Raw genomic sequence first — 22,608 nt, forward strand, 5'->3', positions numbered from 1 at the left:
TGCAGCAGCCCAAATTATTTCCTGAAGCCTGCGTCAAGCTATTCAGGCATCTGGCTGTGCAGGTATGAGGCAGCTCGCTCAGCACTGCTGCTCCGTGACCATTTTGCTGTGTTCCCACACTTGCATTTCTTCTCTTTGCTACCAGGATGCAGGGAAATCTTTTTTTTTTTTTTTTTTTTTTTTTCTGGTTCAGGATGGGGAAATAAAAGGATTTTGTGTGTGTGTTGTGTGTTTGTGGCACCCGTGTGGCCTTGGAGCACAAAACTCACCCGTAGCGGCGACTGCATGCACCCGGCTCTTGGGCATAAAGTCCCGCAGGAGGTAACACTCATTCCTGGCTTACCTCGGGAAGAAAACCACCAGGTTGCTGCCCATGCAGCCCATCAGAGCGTGCCTGGGTTTCCTCCGAGGGCAGCTCAGTGCCCTCTGCCAGCCCCACGGCGGGGTCAGGCGGCCGCATCACGCGCCCGCGCATCACCGCCGGCTGGCACTCGGCAGCTGCTCCCCGCGGGTGCCAACAAATCCCAGCCTTTGTGCCGAGTCGCTCCCCCCCTTGCCTCCCGTTAATGGCCCCTTTCTGCGCCCAGGGAACGTGATCCTGCATCATCCCATCCTGCTGCAAACCCCAGCACTGCTGGGTGCACATCCGACCCGGCCAGAGCCTTGGGTGTGATAGCAGAGCCAAATTTTGGGGTGCTCGGGGGGTGGTGCGTTGAGAAAGGTCCCTGCTGCTGACGGGTAATCCTCCTGCATTTGGCTTCCACCAAAACGGGCGTTATTCTTCCATCACTGCAGAAGCATCTCCCCGTGGCACGCGTTTGGCAACCAAAGAGCCCAGCGGGCACAGGGAGCCGCCGTGCACGACCTGGGGCATCCCAGCAGGAGGGCTGGAGCAGGGCTGCTATTTGGACGCTGTCCGGGAGCACTAAACACCTAGCCAAGCTGTTCTCGTTTGTTATTCCGCGTTAAGGAAATCTGCACCATTCTCCTGTCATCCTCCCCATCCCGGAGGATAATTGATGCTCACGTCATTTCATTCTGCTCCAGCTGCCAGGCTCGGGAACAGATGTTTTATTGTTCGAGCCGAGCACAAAACAAAAACCAACCCAAAAAGCAACAAAACCCAGCTAATTTGTGCTTGCGGTGAGGTTAGCCGCAGCTTCCTCTCCCCAGAAACACTCAGAGAGGGAACGACAGCCCCAGAGAAGCCCCAGACCTCCAGGAGAGGCAAGATTTATACCCCCAGCACAGATTCGTGCTGGTATTGCCAAGGAGGACCACAGAGCAAGGATGCACATCCTTAAGCATCTTTGGGAAGCTACCACCAGGCACGCTGTGGAGCAAGTGGAAAACGCTTCGCTGGCTGCCAAAAAAGAGATGTATTCAAAAAAAAAAAAAAAATGCTTAAAAAAATTAAATTTCCTCCCCAAACCCACCCTCAAGTGAATGGATATTTCATATTCATGTTCTCTCTGGCACGAGCGCCCCTAAAGATAAGCGTGGCACTTCTCCTGTGCAGGAGCAGTGGGAAATGCTGGTACCTGTCACTCGAAGCGGGGAGGAAGGGCACAGCTCTCTCCTGGCTGCTCCTGCAGACGGTTTTTGCCGTAGGTGAGAGCTGGCCCACGAAACAAAAGGCTCCAAAAGGCAAATCGCTCGGGTGCTCTTCCCTACACGGCCAGGGCAGGAGGCACGGGGCTGCTGGCAAAGCTGACGTGAGCATCTTTTGACACCTCCCGGTGTGTGCCACATGCCTGTCACTGCTGCTGGCAGCATATTGGGTTTTCTCCCTGTTCCATGAGAGGGAGGTGGTACGGATCTGGTCCTTTGGGGAAGCTTTGGGTGCTCCAGAGCTGCCCCGCTTCTCCAAGAAGCCCACGGCGAGCTCCGTAGGTGGTGATTCAAGCCCTGGGACGGCCGCCTGCTTGAGTCACTCGCCGTCCAGCCCCAGCCCTGGCGGGATGTGTCACCTCGGTGCTGGCGACGAGGTCTGTGCGCATCCAGCAGTGTCACGCTGCCGGCCATGCACCCTTCCCACATCACACCCAAGTGATGCCGGCACCCAAAGGCCTCCCTGCAGCCCACGAGCACCCTGCCACTCGGGCTGCAGTCAGCAAAAAGTGCCGGTGCTCAGCCCAAAACCCTCGCAGCCCACGTGGCTCTCAGCAGAGAGACAAGAGGCCGTAGAAGAATTACATCAGCAAGCCCTGAGACGCCTTCAGGAGATGTGCTGGCCGGCTTTAACCCCCTTGCATCTCCCTCTGCTAGCTCGCTGCCCTTCCCAGCTTTTGACTCACCACGCTGCCGACTCATCGGTCCCTCCAGCGAGCACAGTACGCTCTGGCCTTCTCCTTGACGTCCCCGAGGTCCCCACCCCTCCCCGGGACGGGGTGACGCTGTTTCGGCACCCGGAGCGTGGCCCCCACCTCCGTGCCCCAGGACACTTGAGCCCCGGCTCAGCTGCTGGCTGTCGGAGGAGCGGGACGGGGACATGGAGCTGCGGGCTGGAATTTCACTTGCCACGGGGACCTCGTGCCTGCGGCGCGCTCTAAAAATACAAATAAAGCGGCGGGTGGTCAGAAACCCACCCTGCTCCTGCAGAGGGTCGGCCAGCCCCTGCCCGCTGTGCCTGCAGCAAAAAAATCAAGCCGAGGGCTTGAAAAATTGGCCTGCTCCCATCCTTCCCCAGTGTGAGCTGAAGAATATAGCTGGAGATCCACAGCTGCTCTCTGAAATCCTCTCCCGTGGCTGTGCCGCCCAGCCTGTGCGCTCCATGTACACCCAGATTTATTTTTGGGGGTTTCCCCTCGTGCTCCCCACTTTGCTCAGCCAGAGCAGCCAAGCTCGCCCATCCCTGTGCCAAAAGGGGCTCCCCCACCGCCCCGCGCCCCACATCCCATAACACGGCACCCTGACACCCCGAGGAGCCACCAAGGTCCCCGGGCGGGGAGCAGCTAGCGCAGGGCGCCGATCGAGTTACAGGCCAGCTATTGTATCATGTTTACTCGCTCCCCGCCGCATATCCTGTGCTCGGAGGATTCCTGGAAGCCGGGGCCCATGTCGCACCCTCCCTGCCCCACAAACACGCCGGCTGTGCCGAAAGCGGATCCTCGCACGTGACCGTGGCCAACCCCATCCCTCCTCCTCCTCCTCCCTGCTGCATGCTTATCGCTCCGGGCTCCAGCACAGGGCTGGCTCCATCTCTTTTTATTGCTGATCCTTTTCCCCGCCTTGCCTTCCCGTCTCTTAATTCAAAGCAGAAAGGGTGACTCCGGCAGGAGCAAGGCGAGGGAGCTGGAAGAGCCCAGCCCACGCTGCTGGTCGAGCCCTGCCCTGCGATGAATCAAGGATGTGAGTCAGGGGCGAGCCCCGAGTGGCACCGACAGACCCGGGGTTCTGTGGGGTCAGAGGATGCTGCAATGCGTCCCCTCGCCGTGCCAGGGCCGTGCTGCTGCAGGAAGGCTGCCGGTGGGCATCACTCCTGGGGAGGCCCTGAAAAAGAGCAGCAACATTCATTTTTCCCCTCTCTTTCATCCCTGTTAGCCTCCGAGCAGTGCTGCTGGAGGGAGGAGAGGTCCTGGGAAAGGCTGTCCCAGCCTTTGTGCGCTTTGTGCTTCCATTTTGAGACCCACCTCCTCCAGCCTTCGTGCTGGCACAGGATGAGGCCCCTCTCCAGCCCCTCAAGCCCCTCTGTGGTCACGGGGGGAGGACGCTGGGTGCTTACAGGGGCTGCTCAGAGGGATCCTCAGCCTTACCCCGTGCCCCTCTGGATGGGCATCACGCAGCCAGCAGCAGGGTCCTGCCCGCAGCATCACCCCTTTGCAGGGCACACGAAGGCTTTGTGTGTCTGCATCGTCCTATTTTTGTTTGAGATCTCTTTTTAAGACAGGCTGTTAACTATCCTAAGTTGACCCCAAGGTTTCCCTTGGTTGTATTTACCCGTGCAGGATCCCAAACCTCTCAAAGACTTGCAGGAGGCAGTGGGCTGATCCGCAGCGTGCCTGCCCTGGCACAGCGGTGATTTGGGAGGACACCCATGTGGATATATGCGTGTGAGTTCTCTGGACACTCACTTTTAGCTTGGTGTCCCCATCACATCTCCGTGCTCCTGCCCCCTTTCCGTCACCCACCCTCCCTCCCACCTCCCCTTAAGCACAAACCCATGTGTAAGCCCAGGCACGAGCCCCGCTAGCAGCCAGGCTCCTGTCAGCACCCACTATCTCCCTGTCCTCAGCAAACTGCTTAAAAATACCAGCGGGGGGACATTGCTCTGCCGTAGGCATTTTCCATGGGGTTAGCACAGCCAGACCGGGTCATAGGGCTGCTTTGCGCAAGACCCTAATAGACCCTAATAGTCCTCTCCTCGATTCCCAGCACCGTGGAGATGGGACCACTCCGTCCCAGTTCATCCCAGCTCCCACATCGTGGTGCTGAGCTTTGGCTGAGCACCAGGAGAGAGCTTCCAGACCCCTCTGTCCCGTTTCGGGGTGCTTTTTTGGGTGCTCCCCTCCTGCCCAGCTGGGGACGGAGTGCACTGCCTCATTGTGCCGGGGCAGGGAGGGTTTCTCTGGCCGTATTATTCCGAGCTGGCCCGGAGTCCCAACAAAACAAAAGCTCCTTCCTTGCCAAAAGGAGGGCTGGTGAAAGGCAGCCACTGCAGATGAGGGCTGGGCTGCTTTCTGGGCTTCCGAACTCTACATTTGGGTGTTTAAATTTAGCCCTAGATGGGAATTTTGCAGACGTGAGCCCTTCTGGTCAGCCGGCAGTGCGGCCAGCACCGACAGGAGCTTTTGCCACGGGCTGTGCCCAGCGAGTGCCCTTCCTTCCCGGGCAGACCCCTGGCCGCCCACCAGAAACCACCCAGACGTGCTGGGGGGAGCCATGATGACTGCACAGGGCAGCCCATTTGGGGATAATCTGGGGATTTTTGGCCACCTCGAGACAAAGGAAGATGCAAATTCTTCTCTCCGCTTTAGGCAGATGGCCAGCCTGGCCACAGAGGACACGCCAGACGCAGTGGAGATGTCAGGGGATGATGGAGGCACTGGCAATGCCTTGTATCGCCTGTTTTTTTCTCAGAAGTCTTGATGGTTTTGGCCTCTTGCACTCCAGTCCTTCAGGCTGCCCATCCTTGCCATGGGACGGGAGCCAAGCCCCACGCTTGCATTTTATCACCCTTGTTGTCTCCCATTCTCCCAGAGCATGGTAAATGTCTTCCACGAAAAAGCCTTGCTCACAGCGTCTCTCCCCTCTGCATTCAGACCCCCGGATAAGATGGATGCTCTTTTTTTCCCCCATAAACATGTTTCCATAGTGCTCGACCTCGCACCTGGGATGCTGGGCATGGTCCAATGCTGACCCCAGGCTGCCCAGCTCCATGGACCCTGCTTGAGATGGCCACAGTAGCCAAAGCAGCCGAATAAGAAACCAGGAGGAATGCTGTTTATTTGCTGGAGTTCTGCAAACAATTAATATGGCCTTGTCCTTTGGATGAACCTGGTTTGATAAGGATCCTATTCGTATTCCAGGGACTCCTTACGAACAGAAAGTTGAGCGCAAGTGAGCAATCCAGCTCCTGTCTGCCCCATGCCTGCAGGCTCCTGCCCCTGGGCAAAGAGAGATGCTCCCAGCTTTCACGTTTTTGGTGGTTTTTTTTGCATAAATCCCTATAAATTAGGAAGGAGGGACAGGGAACGGTGTGGAACTGCTCCTACACAACATGGCACGGGAGCATTTCACACATCATTTCCCCTGCAACTGCTTTCCCCAGAAACCCAGACCTGATGTACGTGGCCAGACAGTTGTAGCCAATTCCTTTATACCCCAAATTAGAATACAAAGATAATGCAAACAGCCTAATGCCCAGTCCTGTATCCTATTAAAACTGGAGGGAAGCTGATCCACTCCGCACGCAGCTCCCTAGGGATGAGATGGGTTTCGCTGCTCTGCAGCAGGATTCAAGTGCTACAAGGATGCTGCACAGAAAGCTTTTGAGCCCGGCAAGTCTCTAGGAAACACAAAAGTAGCTTTGTCCACAGTCTATCAACCCTCTTTTTCTTAAATAGCAATTCTGACTCAAAGACAAATACTCAACGCACTCAACTATGCGCGTCTCTCTAGGAAGGAATCTGCGAGCGCACGCGGCCATGCACGGGCTGGGAACGGCAGCAACGCCGCCAGCCCTGCTGTGAGAAACTTCTCACCACGAGGGGAACCCCTTGCCGCTGTAAGGATTCCCTGAGTCGCTTAAAATTATGCTCTGCTAAATTTGTGGCCCGTCAAGAAACAGGGATGTAAGGAAGGTGCTGCCTACTGCATGGGAGTATCTTAAGACCGTCTCATAATCAAGCTTAGATGCTCTACTGAAGCGTTGATTGATCCTGAAGAGCATTGGAATGGAGTTTAACTCTATTTAAATCAATCTGTTGTTCCTAAAATGCCCACCTTTTCCCTGAGAAAAGGTTCTGGTCACTCAGAACACCCGTGGGGAGCAGAGCTGAGTTTCATGGGGTCTTTGCCCCGCAGAGACTTCGTGATGTTCCTCCAGGGTGGGCTGGGCTTGGAGATGGACTTGATAACCGAACAACACTAATAAATCCAGAAATAAATCCACTAATCAATCCACTAATAAACCCAAAAGGAAAATTAGCAAGCTACGGGCATAACAAGAACATTTTGCAAACTCGGTCTTCATTGCCCAAAGTCACGTCTTTGCTTCAGCTTCCCAAGAATCACTGAGATTTCTGCTCATTTGGCCTTGGCCAAAGGAACGTGGTTTGGGACTCCAGCTCCTCAGGGTCAAACCCTGTTCTCCGGCTGCACAGTGCCACCCCCTCACACTTCTGTGTGGTTATGTAAATATATAAGGCAACTCGCTGGGTTTTTACCACTCTACTAATTTATAATCAGGTGTGCACAAGAGCAGACCTTCCTGGGTCAAATCAAAGAAAAAAATATAAGACAATAGGGGTGATTTTTGTGCTTTAAACACTCCCAGTGCACCCTAGACCCCTGCACAACTTGCTGCAGAGGTCACAGTGGGCATCCCACCAGCAAGGATGTGGGCTGGGGCTGGTGGGGAGGACAGCCCCACATCACCGATCCCCCCACCGGCAGCTTGTGTTGCCAGGGCCTTCAGGTCCAAACCTTTGGAAATTAGGTAAAAGGTCTGAATGTTTTTTTCCTCCCCTGCCAGCAGCCCCTGGCCCAGCACAAGCCCTGCTCCTGCTGGGCGCGGGAGGGCAGCAGCTGGGATGAAGGATTAACGCTCACCGTCCCGGGGGTTTTCCAAATACACAGAAAGAGATCTGTCCGAAGGACTGCTGGATCCTTTCCAGCCCCCCAGATAGGGATGGATTTTAAGTGGATTTCATTCTGGAGGGCAGAGCTGCTTCAAAATCCCATGGGATGGGGTTTTTGCATCCCAGGTAGAACTGAGCATCCCTGTGCCAAGGAGCATCCTAGAGCTGGAAGGGCTCAATGCTCCCCTTCTGGAGCAGCACCAGCAGCCCAGACGCCCACTCGTGATGCCCCCGGGCACGTGAGCGTGCCCTTCAGCTGGGAGAGGAGGTGGCAGTGCGCTGGGCAAGGTCGGCACACCGGTGACAGAGGCAGCTCCACGCTGGCATCACGCCCACCCACTGCCCACCCACGCGCTGACGCTCACCCCGTCCCGGGAGGCAATGCATCATCACCCACTCACCCCACGGCCACGCATCCCTCCCCACCGGGACCTCCCGTGGATGCTCCTCAAGAAGTTCCCATCCTGCTGGCCCCATCTGCGCGCCCCACTGCTGTTTTTTGGGGCTGGGGAGCTCCGCGCAGCCAGCCTCCCCCAAACCTCGTGACAGCACTGCCGGCGTCTCGCTGGCACGGGTTCAGGAAGCTCGGCAGGGCAGGGGAAGCACAACAAAAGGGCCTTTGTTTCTTCTGCCTGGTCCCAGCCCCGCTGTCGCACCTCCCAGGTGGGGTCACCTTTCCGCAGAAAAGTCTCCAGCGGAGCTGGGAGCGATCCAGGCAGGATGCGGCCCCAGGGATCCAGCCCTGTCCCCATCCCTGCCCATCTCCCACCCAAAGTGCCCCTTTCCCAGAGCTGTGGAGCTGAGAGCTGTGCAAAGCACTGCACGTGCTCTACCTTCTCGCTTTAAGCCCTGTTTACATGGGAAAGCCACAAGGAATAGGCTTAAAGGTGTCAAGCACTTGGAGTTTGCAGGGAATTGAATTATCCCCTAACGAGACAGCTAGGAAAACCCCAAATTGCTGCTGACACAGCTTCGAGATGGAGCCACAAACCTCCCAGCCAAGCACAGAGCAGGAGCAAGGCACCTGGTTCGGTGCTGGCTGTGTCTCTGCTTGCACGCTGCTTGTTTTCTTTCCTCTCCTGACAAACTCTGCCTTGCCCGGAGCCTGACACCAGCCCTGCCCAGTGCCAGCACTGATCAGAAGACACAGTCTGTCTGCCTGCGGGGATCCCACTGAGAAATAAATCTCCCCTCAGCACCGGGGCCAGATATAGCTACAGCAAAAGAGGAGCACTTGGAGAGTATCATCGTGTTCTTTGTCTGCTCTCTCGGCTCCCCGCGTGGAGAAAGCCCACCCTGGAAAAAAACGCCCTTGGCTACCAAACATCTGCAACTCCTATAAAACATCAGCTGGGGGCATTAAAAAGGAAAGTGGGTGCCCAGCAGGGGGGACTGCACTGCCCAAGTTCTGCTTGGCTGCTTTCGGCAGCTGGGAAGCCGGGAGCTGGGCTCGTCTGGCAGCTCACGCCTCCACCACCACCACAAGCTCCCAACTGTCCTCATCCCCTCCCCGTGCCCAGGGGAGCAGCAGGAGCCAAGCTGGGACCCGGCGGGGTCATGCACACTGAGTGTAGGCACGGGTTAAGAGCTGCAGCGTGGAGCCGCCTGCTTGCTGCACCGGCTCCAGCAGTGGGTGAGAGGCTTCTTGCAGGCGGCTGTGCTTCCCTGTCCTGCCCACGAAGTTAATCATTTCCCCGGTCGGCTGACGACAGGCTGCAGGAACATGCTCATGCTCTGCCTGGCCTCGTTACTCAGCGCTTCCTGGTCTTCCTCCTCCTCCTGTGATCAAAGGCAAGGGCTTCGATGGGGCAGCAACCTGGGCTGGTTGAGCACGCAGCATCCTGCCTGAAGTGCTGTGCAGTGACAGCCATGCACAGCCCCCGTTAGTTCCCGACACCAATAATCGTGCGATGTGGTGGCAGGCGATTAAACAGCATCTCTTTTCCCCCTGGGGTGAGCAAAACAATATTCCTCCCTGGCTGTGCAAGAGCAAAGTGATGGGAAGGATGCAGGGTGGAGTAAAAATTAATGAGGTGTCTCCCCCTCTTTCGATTCTCTCTTGCCACATCAGGTTTAATGGCTGGAACGCAATCTGAGATCAGCAGATGTCAGCGGAGCGGAAAAAGCGCGCCCGTGCAAATGAATTACAAGCCCAGCACACCCAGCCAAACCTAGAGATGGAGCAGAAACGTGCAAGGCAGTAAGCCCTGTGCGGCTCCTAGGAAAGCTGGACCAAATCAGACAGAAGAAGCCATCCATGGGCACGATTAACTCACCGGGAAGGCACGCTTGTGGAGCACAAGAAGGGGATGTACAAAGAAGGGGAAAAGCTCTGAGGGCAGCAGGATGCCCAGAAGAGGGCCAGCACCTCCTCAGGACACAGGTGCCCCATGGCAGGGACAGCCCAGGGAAAAGTGAGGGCATGGGGCAGCGCTTACATGGGGTACAACAGCACAGAGCAGGTGCCTACAAGCAGCAGTGCCCATGGAGCAGCTCCTGCCCAAGCCAAGGAAAAGGACCAGCAGCACCCACAGACACATCTGCTCCCACTTTCTCTGCTTTCCATGCTACCAATGTTCGAAACAAGCACACATATTGCATGCTTCAGACAAGGACTGTCCAGCAGCAAGAGCTCAGAGATCTCCTTGCACAACCAAAATCCCACCCAGCACAGCCCAGCTCCTCATCCTCCTCCTCCAGCAGACACCAGTAACATCATACATGACTATTCCTGCGCAAAGAGCACCTCTCCTCCCCAGAAATCCCCCAAAGAACTGTGTCACCAGACTGGGAGCCCAGTTCAAAGCTGGTACCCAGCAGCCCAGTGCCGAGGCCAAGCAGAATTGCACCAATTTCCACCAGCCGTAGGTCTGGCCCAGCTTAGCTGAGAACACTTGATCTCTTCCCAAAGTGCTGCCAGCTGGTTGAAATACAGCTGCTGCTTAAATAGCACCCACAGAGGGAAGGAAAAAAAAAAAAAAAAAAAAAAAAAAAAGGCCTGCCATTATTTACAACGAAGGGGAAAAAAAGACAAGTATTGCAGCATTTGCTTTAGATTTCATTTGAGCATTTTCCACCGGGTGCCAGCAAGATCTGCAGACTTCTGCAGAGCCTGCTTGGCATCGCTACCTTGATTGTGCTGAGCCTTTCCAAAACCCCAACCTTTGCAGAGATTTCTGTTTTACCAAGACCAGCAGAAGCCCCGCATTGCAATGACACGATCCCCTCCAGCTCGAGCAAGCCCAGCAAGCCCAGGCTGCCTCTTGGCAAGATGCAATGTGGACAACCGCTGGCTTTTGTTTGGAGAGGACCACGTAGGTCCGTGCCTGCCCATGCAGAGGCTCACACTGCTCCTAATCTCTTAATGAGATATTTCCTCCCAGGTCTCCAGCCCACAGTGGCAGTGTCGCTCGCTGAGCACTGGCACGGTTGTTTGCCAGAAGGGAAGGCATCCATGCCGCAGTGAAAGCATTTTAAAGAGCGGATGGAGACCTTGCCAGGAGAGCCAGCCACATGGAGAGGTGGAAAAAATGGAGCCAGTTAATCACCCCGCATGTGTTATCTGTCTGGATGGAAAATAGTCTGAAAATATCTTGTATTTCAGGGCAAGCGCATAGTTTTCGGTGATTCAGCCAGCTGAAGCCCTGGCCTCTGAGCTCCTGAGACGGGCTGAGCCCTGCTCCAGGCCCAGCTGTTGCAGGGCAGCTTCCCAAAAGGAGCCGGCATCCCCACAGCACCGCCTGGGCACGGCTCCCCCACCTTCAGCTTGATGTGTGGCTCAGGGCCTCCAGCCAAGAAGAGGAGTCGAGCACGGCACCTTCTGGGGGTGAAGCAATGGTCAGTCCCAGCATTTGAAGGGCACCAAGTACCTGCATGTCTCTGTGCTCTCCATAATCCCACACATTCGGCTCAGAGGGGGAAGAGGACCCTACTTGCTCCCTTTCCCACTATTTTAGGCTTTTTGGCCAAGATCTGGATGAGGGCAGAAGCAGCTGAGCCATTCCACCAGCTGCTCAGCATCTCCGCCAGCCATGAGGATGGGCTACAGCCACCCAGCTTGTGCTGAGGAGTAAGCAGCCCGGACCTGGATCTGATCATTAATTCTCACTTTAACAGCATGTTTAGCACTGGGGAAAGCTGCCAGCAAAAACTCTGGAGTCTTACCCACCCACGAGACCCGAAAACACATGGCAAGGCATGACTGCTGTCAGCTTCAACCCAAGGAGAAGAAGTGGGCCTTTTCTTTCGAACTTGGGTGGCCCATGCCTGGTGCTGAAGCTCACCGGTCCTGGGTGCAGGGGTTGAAGGAGCTGGCTCAGGCTGACGGGGAGCCCATGAGCACCTTGCCAGGCACCTGCTGCTGTCCTGCACCCTTCAACCAGCTGGGTGCAGGATCTCCAGGGCTCCCTGGGCTGTAGCATCATAGAATGGGTCGGGCTGGGAGGGATCATTAAAGGTCACATAATTCCAACCATCCTGCCTTGGGCAGGGACATCTCTTGCTGGATCAGATTGCCCAAAGCCCATTCCACCTAGCCTTGGTTTGACAAGGGTAGAAAGTCCTCCTGCAGATGTGGCACCCTTGGGGGACAGTGAGTGGTGGGACAGCGTGGAGAAGCAGTCAGCAGCACCAGCGTGGCCTTCCCCAGGCTCTGCACCCCACCTGCTCAGCGTTCAGCCCTTCATGCCACTATGTTTTGGCCTAGAGCTGTAAAGTCTCCACTTCCATTTTCTCCCCCTCGAGCCTTTAAGAACGAGCATAACCGAAGCCACGGGGCACGGAGAGTTCAACAAGCACAGCAGGAGAGGAAGGTCCCGAGGCGTGGTGTGCAAGCCCGGGCCAACCTCCCCGAGCAGCCAAGGAGCGGAGCGGTGGGCACAGCCTGTTGACAAAGGGAACGACGGCTCCGCACCACCGAGCTGGCTCCTGGTGGGGGATTAGAAACCTGGGCACAGCCCTCCTGTTCCTCCCCGCCACCCGGCCATGGCTGGAGGCAGGGATTAAGCCCAGCGGCAGAGGAATGCGGCTCCTTCCCGCTGCGGCCTCCAAGTTGGCACCGCGTCCCTGCTCAAGACGCGGCTTACATAATGCAGCTTATGAAAGTGAAATAGCCCGGCCATGCCAGCCTGTGGGCAGGCCAGGATGGGGAGGAAAAAGGGGGAAAAATAAAGATACAAAAAGCCTGTGCAGCCCCCTTGCACTGCTGCCCCAGCAGACGCAGCTCTCTTGCACCATCTCAGCAAGGAAGGGAGGAAAAGAGCAGGGAGGGAGAAGGCACAGGAGAGGAGACAAGCCCCAGTCCTCCTGCAAGGATGAAGATCTGCACTGCTGGTGTTCCTTCTGGAGTTTCTGGACATGGCTTTCGCCCCCAGTTTCCTGAACTGTTTCTCCCCAGGCAGGCTCCCACTGAGGCCAACCCAGGAGTGCTCTGTGTGCAAGGCCCCTGCTTTGTTTTGAAACCCTCAGCAAGTCCAGCCCACCACGAGCTCCTTGGGAGCCCGGGTGCTGGTGGAGAGCTCCAAGGAGTGGCTTGGGGATGGGGTAATTCAGCCATTAATACCTCTGCCAGCAATGGTCTTCACCAATTTGCGTGCATATTCCCTTTCACCTCACCTCACGCGTTTCATGGTTACTGACATGTCCGCCTGCACCCTCTGTCATTTCTCAGCACCAGAGCAAGATAGGCAGAGCAAAACCAAATCCTGTGTGGCAGCAGGAGAGCAGATGCCTCGCTATATACAAGCAAGGGCTGCTGGCCAAAGGATGCTGAAGCGCTGGTCCTCAAATCGTCATCCAACTCTTCCCAGCTGCAGAAACACGTGGGCTGATGCACACAGCCAGCTTTGGATCAGCAATCACCCCATCACAGATGATTCATTGGCTGTGTTACATACAGGCCTGGATGTCCCAGGAGCCTCATAGAAAAACCTCATGTGAGTTCAGAGCAGCTCTCAAGAGCAAGAAGCTTTTGTAGGCCACAAGCTTTAGGTTTTCAGCAAAGCAAGAAGCTGGGCTTGGACTGCTCAGCTCGAACTGGGGGAATCTTTGCACTGAGTCCTTGGCCAAGGAGGCAGGAACATGATAGAACCTCTGAGTTTTGGGGGCTAATCCTCAAGAAGCACCCAGCCCCAGATCTCATTCCCTCCAAAGACATGGCCAGGCACCTCCAGGCAGCTGGGAGAGGCACTGACCCACATCATCTCCACCAGGGAAGGAGGAGACCCTGGAGGTGCTTCAGAGCAGAGAGCAGCAGGGCTCGGACTGCCCAGAGCCTTCCTCCACGTGTTCTCCTCAAAGTCCTTCATGCAGGAGAGGGACACACTCCCTGAACACCCAGCACTAGAGCAGAGCAGAGCCACAAGGAGCAAACCAAGATCACCATTTCCTCATGACCAAGTGATGCCCTTGGGCACCCAGATGGGTTGCGCCAGCTCCAGGACCCAGTGACTAACAGGCCCCATGATCCATGTGAGCTTGGGAAAGCTGTGTGCCTCAAATCCTACAAATCAGCCTCTTTATCAGTAAACAAACAGGGTCAGGGATCAGCCTAAAAGCCACAGGAGCCAGCAGGGTGAAACCCCCTTCCTTGACCCTCCACCACCCTGGAGGAGCTGCAGGAGGCATCTCAAAGGGAGCAAGGCAGGGCTGCTCTGATAGCACCAGGCTCACACAAAGGTAGAGGATCTTTTACTCCAGCTTAGCAAAAAGGATAATCTAGACAGATCAAATAGGTCCACTAAAATGCAAAATGAAAAAAAGAGGGGGGTAAGGAGGACAAAGACTGGTGTGAGCAGCATCAGAGCACAGGGAAATTGGGAAAGGGCAGAAGAAACCCAAACAGACACTCCTGATTCATCAGGCGGCTTTTCAGGAGGGAAAAGAAGCCCTTGCTTACTCACCATAATTGGGTTGCTACAACCTTGTGCTAAATGATGCAGTGAGGGTAAATCTCGGTTAGCTCGTTTGCTGCAGGCTGTGTTTGAAGAGAGTTGTGGCTAATCTGATTTTGATTGCCTTAAAATTCAGTTATAGGGAAGCAAGGGAAAAGCGTGGCATGTGAGCAGATGTATTAATCGTTTTGGAGCAGGCTTGTCTCATAAGCTGGCATTTGATTAAAAGGGAATGCACTTCAAAAAGCTGGTGCTATTTTTGGCTGCCTTGTTTCAGAGCAGTCGGTGGTTCCTGACACCCTGATGCGCCCAGCAAGCCCTTTGGGACCGATACCTGCATTTTCCTGTATTCGGTGAACCTTTCTGTATAATTGTTCACATTTTAAGGGTGTGTGTATAAACACAGAAAAGGGATTCGCTTCCTCCTGGGAGGCTTAGATTAAAAGCCAAAATGTTTTATATAAATACATAAACAGCAAACTCAGCTTCTGAAGATTTCAGTCGCAATTTGTGACTGGTCTGAAGAGGAAGCCTTTCTACCACTCATAGCTGGGAAAGGGCATTTAGGTGGCTGCAAAGCAGGCTCAGCAAGGAGGCTTTAGGCAGAGAGTCAGAAAGAAGTGTCTAGAGGAAAGGAAGGATTTTTCCTTCTAATTCCTTATAGCCCTTTTTACATATATTTTCCATAATCCTCTGAAAACACCCATTGTTTCAGCCCTGTTCTCAACTGGGTAATTGTGAAGGGAGTGGGTAAAATGCTTCCTCAGCTGAGAACAAGAGGTGCAATTAAGCATCAACCACCTGTCCCAAGTTCATGTTCAAGGCAAGGGGAGGAGCACAGGGCTCAATCCCATTCCCATCACCATACAGCCATACACCCACAGCCCTGCGCTATGGGATGCTGGGGCACAGAGAGTGTAATTCGGGACCTTGGTGAAGAAGGTGCTGCCTTGAGTCTTCCCCCAAAGGGTGATGCAGAAGACAACTTGGCCCTCCAAAAAATACGACAGCAGGAACAGCCTCACCAGCCCAGCAGGATGCTTGTGTGTGGTTAAGGCATGGTTAAGGATGGGAGCTGTTAAAGTATCCACCCCAAAGAAAGTACCCTGCAGGGAGCTAGGGAGTAGTGCCACAGGCTAAATAAAGGACTCTGGGAGCAACATGACACGTTTCTGCTACCTCGCTTACTTTTGTAAATGCACAGTTTTATACTAAAGGTGTATTAGCAGTATTTCCTCCATACAAAGAATGGGAAAGGGCTTTCCACCACCCGGTCTTCTTTTTTCCAAGAATTTTGCTGCAATTTTACTTTCTGTGGGATTCCTACATCCTGTTGAATGTGTGTGGAGGCAGCTGGGGAGGCACACAGACACCTGTGCTTATCCCATAGTACAGATTCTCAAAACCCCAACCCTTTCCCATACCAAGAGAACCCCCTCCAGTCACAGCTGGACCATCAGTCACCACGGGATCAATGGCCACCTAGAAAACCCCATTTTCTGGAGAGCCTGCATGGATTCAGACCACCCTCTCCTCCCCCAATATACCCACCCCATAAATGAGAAGCCAAAACCCACCCTGTGTCAGGGTAAAATTACCTTTAAGCGCAGACAACACACATACAAAAGAAGGCGCCAGGAAGATGCACAGAAAGGAGGAAGCCAGAATTAACATTTTGATCTTTTTTTTCTTTTTTAATTATAAAAAACTATTCGGAGGAAGTCCAAATGCAACGGAATATAACTGGCACCATCTAAGTGTAAAATCCCAGACCGTTTGAAGCCGCCGGCAGGGGCTGGGAGGGACTTGGTCACCTCTCCTTCTCCCAGCCACCACCACAGCCGGCGGCAGCGGTCCGAGAGCCAGGACACGACAGTGACATCGACAGTCTCCGTAAAACCACTCAGTTTTAGAAACTAAGCACATTATTGAAAAAAAAAAAAAAAAAAAAAAAGTAATCTAAAACTTGTTGTTCTTTATCAAAAGCCCTGCTTTAGTGACATGCTGACCCCACTGGTAAGGGTGAAGCACCCATGGCTCTGTCCAGAACACAGTTAAGTTGACCAGCCAACTCCTAGTTCGGAACGCCTTCCCCATGCTCATCTACACGCACGTGAGCGCTTTGCAGATGCTCGAGTTACAGTGACAAACATTTCTGTGGGCTTCCTGGCCCCGGGAACCACCTCCTGCAAACTCCACTCGCGTGAGGCTTCTCCACTGAGCCCTCCAGCTCCCCCTCAGTCCTCCCTGCAGGCCCTCCGACAGCATTGCCAGGAGCTCTGCCTGCTCCAGTGGCCGTCATCTTTTTCTTCTTTAAAAAAAAAAACAAAAAAAAACACTTTCATATATATTTTTTTGTTTGTTTTTATATTTAAATAGAAAAATACTACTTCACTCTGTGTTATGAGCAGGAGATCAGTTGACTTCCAGCGACAGAACAAGTTCTCCTAAATGCTCCTACGCCGAGCTCAATGCCAGAAGATTCCTAGAAATCTGAAAGTGTGGCGAGAGGTCACAGATTTCCCCACCACACCGCACGGACAGGAGGGAGCTGGGCTCCACCACAGCTCCTGCCTGCCCTTCTCTGCAGAAGGGCACCAAGCCTTGGGAAGCATCGGCTTGCAGAGAGCCAGCGCTGGGGCTGGCACCCAAATTTGACTCCTGGGGAACTCGGCTATAGGTATCGCTTTCCACTTGTCTGCTGGCTTAGCGTGTGTGCAGTCTGTCCCTGGAAGCCACTGGATCCCATCAGATGTACAGATGAATTAGACAAAAAAAACAAAAAACAGTGGTTAAAAATTCTCTAACACCCTCTCCTTCTCTCGCCTTTTGAAGAGTCAATGACAAACAGACATTGATAAAACTAAAATTTGCCCTCCTCCCCCACCTCAAGACAACAAGAGTTACTGAGACACGAAATGTGTTATCTTGTACCCTCGGGATTACATCTAGAAGGGAAGTTTAGGGGTGCGGGAAGCGCGGGGGGGAAGGCGGTGTCTGTGGGCACAAGTCCGCTTAGTTCTTGTACTCAAAAGGCTCGTCCCCGGTTTCGTTGAGGAGACACGTGCGGACCAGGGCCTCCGTCACGGCGTAAGGATCACAGTTGGCAGAAGGCCGGCGGTCCTCGAAGTAGCCCTTCTTCTCGTGGCCCACGTTCCTGGGGATGCGGATGCTGGCGCCGCGGTTGGCCACGCCAGCTGAGAACTCGTGGATGTTGGACGTCTCGTGGAAGCCCGTCAGGCGCCTGGCGTTGTCCAGCCCCCCCTTGGGGTCGTAGGCACGGATGTGGTACTGGTGGCGCTTGCTCAGCTTCTCGATGGCCTCTTCAATGTGCCTGCGAAGGGAGTGGGGAGGGTTCGGTGAGACGGGGGGTACGAGCTAAGCCACTCGCCTGCTGCGTCCACGCGGCAACATGTTCATCCCTCTCCCCGAGCCACTTCACGATGAGGTGTATCAGCCTCCTACAGCCTCCTACTTTTCTGACCATCTCAGCTGGGGGCTTCTCTCCCCTCCTACTTCTGACCTGGGTTGTTCTTGGAAAAGGATCCCTGCAGGATGAGAGCGTCCCCTGGGAGTGCTGGGTGTGGGACACCATCGGCTTGACCCATGGCCAAATCCCATGGGCTGCATCGCCGCTGGGGAACCTGCTCTCGGAGGGGAGATCTCTCAACCCAAGTTCCTATTAGGGAAGCTGATGTTGGTTTGCTACCTCAGGGAGATTAAAGCAAGACAGCCCAGCCGCCCAGAGGAAACCTTCCCTGAGCTCCCCCACGGTCCAGTGCTGCGAGGTCTCTGCCCACACTCTGCATGCCAGCCCCACATGGGAACTCAGGTTTTACATTTCCAGAATTGTCATGTTTAAACCAAACGTGTCACTTGCTTCCAGCCTGGCCTGGACAGAAGCAAATGGTCGCTTTCATGAATAAAAAATGTCTTTGCTAAGTTTGTTTACAGCACTGACAGATGAAGAGCTGTTACAAACTGCTGCATCCTGTCCACCCGTGCTTCCATCAGCACTGACGGAGCCAAACTGCTGGTTCCACTTCCCACCCAGCACCAGCAGGAGTGTGACATTACACAAAAAATAAAAACAAACAAGAAACAAACAACAACAACAACAAAAAAAACAACAGTGAAATCCAGAAGAAAGGCTAACGCAGCATGCCAGGCACCACAGTGATGTCTCCCAGGCAGTCAAAAGCTCTGCAAAAACCTTGCTGCTACCAAGCCCAGCTTGTGCCTAGCAAAGGGATGCTCCCAGCACATCTCAAAAAACTTACTTGAGACCTCCGTCTTCTCTCATGTTCTTGGTGCTGAAGTTGGTGTGACAGCCAGCGCCGTTCCAGTTCCCAGGGATGGGTTTGGGATCGAAGGACACGATGACGCCGAAGTCCTCACACACCCGATGGAGGATGAAGCGTGCAATCCAGAGGTGATCCCCCATCTCGATCCCTTCGCATGGCCCCACCTGGAACTCCCACTGCAGGAAGGAAGAGTCGTGCTCAGTGGTGCAGAGACTTTCATGGTCAGGCAATTCCCACCCCCTTACACTCTGATTATTGGCAAACACAGCAGGCAGCAAAAGCTCCTGTTGCACTCGTTTTTCCTGCACTATCTCCTCCCACAAGGCACCTACAAATTTACCTGGGCTGGCATCACTTCTGCATTGGTTCCTCCAATTTTCACGCCAGCATAAAGGCACGCTCGGTAGTGGGCCTCCACAATGTCTCTGCCGTAGGCTTTGTCTGCCCCTACACCGCAGTAGTATGGACCTGCAACAGCACAGATGAAAAGCAAGAGGAATGTGAGCTTCCAGTAGGAAAAAAGGCTCAAATTCAGGGAAGAACAAGGCTCAGCATCTGTTTTGCACAGAAGATTGCTAGCAGAGCAGAGCAATGATGGAGAGCAAGTCCCCCTGACAGCCTGGGCTCGTGCTTTGTCATGCTGGGCAAGAGTTTAAATCACCCATAGACTAACAAGTTGAACAGCACATTTGGATGAGGCCAGTCATCATTTTTGCCTTTCCATAACAATTCTAATTTCCTAGATGAGGTTTTGACACTATCCTGGCTTGCCACTGTCCTTTCAGCCCTTGAAAGGCCTCCAATCTCTCAGCTCACTAGAAACAAGAAAACTAGAAACTAGAAAAAAGCTGAACCACAACAACTGCAGCTCAAGCACGGCGGTGAATGCTCCTGACTCGTCCCGGTGCTGACTCCCAGAAGGTTACCTTGTGGTCCAGGGAAGCCGTTGGAAGGCCAGCCAAACGGATGTCCATCTGTCCCCAGCAGCGTGTACTCTTGCTCCATCCCAAACCAGGGGTGCTGGTTGGACACCATATCCATAATCCGCCTGCAGGTGTGCCGGAGATTTGTCTCTACAATGGAAAGGCAGCAAAAGGCTTTTTAGGCTCTCCACTTCCATTCCCCATTCCTACTTTATCTACAGTCCAAGTCCCAGCAGCACCAGTGGAGAGGAGAAGCCCAGGACCCATATTCCATCTGAATCTCCACCACCAGCACTTTGTTTGCCTTTTATTTCCAGGGAAGGGATTATTTTTGACTGGCATGAACCACACTCGTATAGGACTTCCCTTTTCCACCCCCATCTTCTACCAGTTCCCCCTCCCCAGAACCACCACCTCCACCAGAAGGTCCATTCACCTGCAGACTGGCGGTTGTACTTGAAGACCTCGCAGAGAACTAGCTTGTTGGGATCCTTGCGAAAAGGGTCCCGAAACATGGCAGCAGGTCGCAGGTACATGTCACTGTTGGAGCCTTCAGCTTGGAAGGTGCTGGAGCCATCGAAATTCCACTCGGGGAGATCTGGGGAGAAGAAGCAACCGCTGTGAGCCAGGGTCCACCATCACCAGGAGGACAAACTCCCTGCTGCCCTTTGGTATCACGGAGGTGCAACTGCCTGTAGGCAATGAGCCCACAGTAGGTTTCAGCCTGGCTCAGCTGCTTTTGTTCCAAATGGAAAAAAAAAAAAATGAAAAAACAAGTAAGAAATGGGGGAGGGCAGCTCCCCAGCTCTACAGCCACCCTGAGAAACACGAGTTGCTGGGCTGCTGGCCAAGCCCCAGCCAGCAGGGCAGCACTGGGGCTGTTTCCCACCTCCCAGCCACCACAGGAATGAGCAGGGCACCCAGGGTGTTCACACACGGGGTGCTTGGGGACGGGGGGAGAGCAAGTCCCACAGGGTGCCACACAGGCTGAGTCTGGTACGGAGGAGAGGAGCTGCGCACTGCTCGCCAGGTCAAAGCACAGCGGGAGCAGCAGTGAACTCTACCCGGGCTATGTTATCTCCTCTATATCCTGGGGGGAGAAAGTGGGAGGATGGGAAGCACAAAGATTTCAAAGGAGCTGTGCCAACCACTCCCTTAGAGGGAAAAGGGGAAAAAAAAAAAAAAAAAAAGATAATTCTGCTCAGTCACACACAGTATTTTCATTTCATAACTGTCTCCAGCCAGCTCCATGGCAACCTGGGGAAAATCCTAATGCTATTATTGTGTAAGCTGGGACTGTTTGTTCTGAGGGACACAAGCTCTTAATTACACCGGATAGCTCCATTCTTTCCCCTCCACTTTCTTCTGCCAAACTACTTCCGGCCAAAACGAGTACTTGAGAGTCAATGGGGCCGCGGATCCCCTGCCAACAGCCCCCTCCACCGCGGGTACAACGCCAGGGCCGGGCACCCAACCCCTGCCATCACCCTTCAATGCCACATCTGGAGCCGGGAACGTCCCCCCGGGGCATCCAGGGCAGGAGGAGACAGGGGGAGGATGAGGAGAGGCGTCTTCATCTCCTTCCAGCTCAAAAAGGGAGAAGGGCATCCTCGGGGATCCCGCACCTCTCACCTTCAAGGCTCTTGGGCTCGTGGTCCAGCGTGCGGGTTTTGCAGCGGAGGTGCTCGCCGGTGCCGTCGATCCAGATGTACATGGCCTGGACCTTCTCCCCCTGCGGCAGCTTCATGTACATGTGCTTGATGGCTTTGCTCAGGTGGGAGCTCGCCGAGGTGGCCATGGCTGCAGACCGGACGAGGGAGTTCCTGCAGGGAGGATGCAAAAGCCAACCCCAAGAGTGAGCCTTTCCCTTGAGCTCCCAAGTTTTTCCACAGTTGTATTTTTCCCAGTTTTTTTGTTCCTGGAGGAAACTCAACCACGGTGCTGGCTGAGGTCTCCTGTGGTCCTGTGCCACCCCGCGCTCCAGGCAGAAAACCCAGCAGCTCACACCAGCACGATGCTCTGATGCTTTCCAAGTATCCCATAAAATAACCAACGTCCTGCCCACATCCCGTCTTGGCAGGGGTCTTATCCACCAGGCAACAGCCTTCAAAACTGCGTCTCCGCCAGGTGTGAACTTTTTACCTCTTAAACACCCCCCCCCGTGCTCGCCGCTGCTCTGGAGCAGGGCTAATACGCAGGGAGGCTTAGCTGGGGCTTTCTTAATGTGCTTGCTTCAGCACGGAGGGCTTGCCAGCCCCAGCTGCCTTCCCAGATCAGCTGGTCTGAAGTTATACAAGGCTCGTCCGGGGCGAGGGAAAGCAACAAGCCCTGCGCCCCTGTGTCCAGGCTGCGATGGGGAGGCCGGTGGGGGTCTGGTCTGGGGGCCAGCCCAGCCTTTCCACCAGCCCCCGTGTGCCAGGACCACTCGTGTTTGCAAGGAGGGGAGGACTGGCAAAGCAAACAACGTAAAAAAATCAAAACAAGTTGGGAAGTCCGTGCTGAGAGCCTCCAAAAATCCAAGCCTCTGCAGGGGCTGCGCCTCCCCAGCGAGACCCCTCTTTTGGGGGGCTCCTCGCCTCCAAGAGACGAGCCGCGAGCATCCCATCTCTTTATTTGCAGCTGCGGCTATTTCAGCGAGCAGAGAGCGAGCCTCGCAGGAAGCAAAAAGAAAGAAAGAAAAAAAAAAAAAGACAGCCGAGAGATTGTTTTGAAGACAAAACTCGAGCTGCCCCTTGTCCTCCTCCCCCCCGTCCCGGCAGCGAAGCAGGAATTTTCCCCTGGGGCTATCAGCTGGCAAAACAAAGCGGCGGAGCACCGCAGCCCTCCCCCGCCCCGGGACCCTTCTTCCCCTCCCCGGAGGGGTTTCTTTTTTAATTTTTTTTTTTTATTTTATTTATTTTACCTGGGCTCGGCTGCGGGCAGGGGCTCGGCGCGGGGCTCCCACGCTCGGCTCCCGGGGGCCGCGCCCGGCGCCGCTTTATGGAGCCGCAGCGCCGGCCCCGCAGCACTGATTGGGCACGGGGAAGCGGGGCCGGGGGCAGGCCGGGGCCGGGGATGGGGCTGGGAGGAGGAGGGAGCTGGCAAACGAGCCGGGGCAGGGGGAAAAAACAAGCTCAGCCCCCCCCCCGGGGCTGCTCTGTCATTATTTTTTTTATTTTTTTTTTTTTGGGAGGGGGGTGGCGTAAAGGGA

The 22,608-nt window shown here is 54.7% G+C and overlaps 1 protein-coding gene across 1 annotated transcript; it reads right to left on the minus strand.

Moving 5' to 3' along the window:
* Positions 1-16,537: 16,537 nt before the first annotated feature.
* On the minus strand, positions 16,538-22,362 carry GLUL (glutamate-ammonia ligase). The gene is made up of 7 exons (XM_032192573.1): positions 22,321-22,362; positions 21,051-21,241; positions 19,855-20,016; positions 19,422-19,568; positions 18,836-18,963; positions 18,472-18,671; positions 16,538-17,525 (listed from the first exon to the last, which is right to left on the minus strand). Exons 2-7 carry the CDS (start codon positions 21,214-21,216, stop codon positions 17,207-17,209), a joined length of 1,122 nt encoding a protein of 373 aa, XP_032048464.1. The 5' UTR covers positions 21,217-21,241; positions 22,321-22,362; the 3' UTR covers positions 16,538-17,206.
* Positions 22,363-22,608: the final 246 nt, after the last annotated feature.

The sequence above is a fragment of the Aythya fuligula genome, chromosome 8, assembly GCF_009819795.1.
Source record: "Aythya fuligula isolate bAytFul2 chromosome 8, bAytFul2.pri, whole genome shotgun sequence".
Lineage (NCBI taxonomy): Eukaryota > Metazoa > Chordata > Aves > Anseriformes > Anatidae > Aythya > Aythya fuligula.

Excerpts from the sequence above, each read along its gene's own strand:
- GLUL (XM_032192573.1), bottom strand. The coding sequence starts at position 21,216 with ATGGCCACCTCGGCGAGCTCCCACCTGAGCAAAGCCATCAAGCACATG. Across the intron at positions 20,017-21,050 it reads CGAGCCCAAGAGCCTTGAAG|ATCTCCCCGAGTGGAATTTC; the intron begins GTGAGAGGTGCG and ends TCTTCTCCCCAG. Across the intron at positions 18,672-18,835 it reads CAGAAGTGATGCCAGCCCAG|TGGGAGTTCCAGGTGGGGCC; the intron begins GTAAATTTGTAG and ends TCCTTCCTGCAG.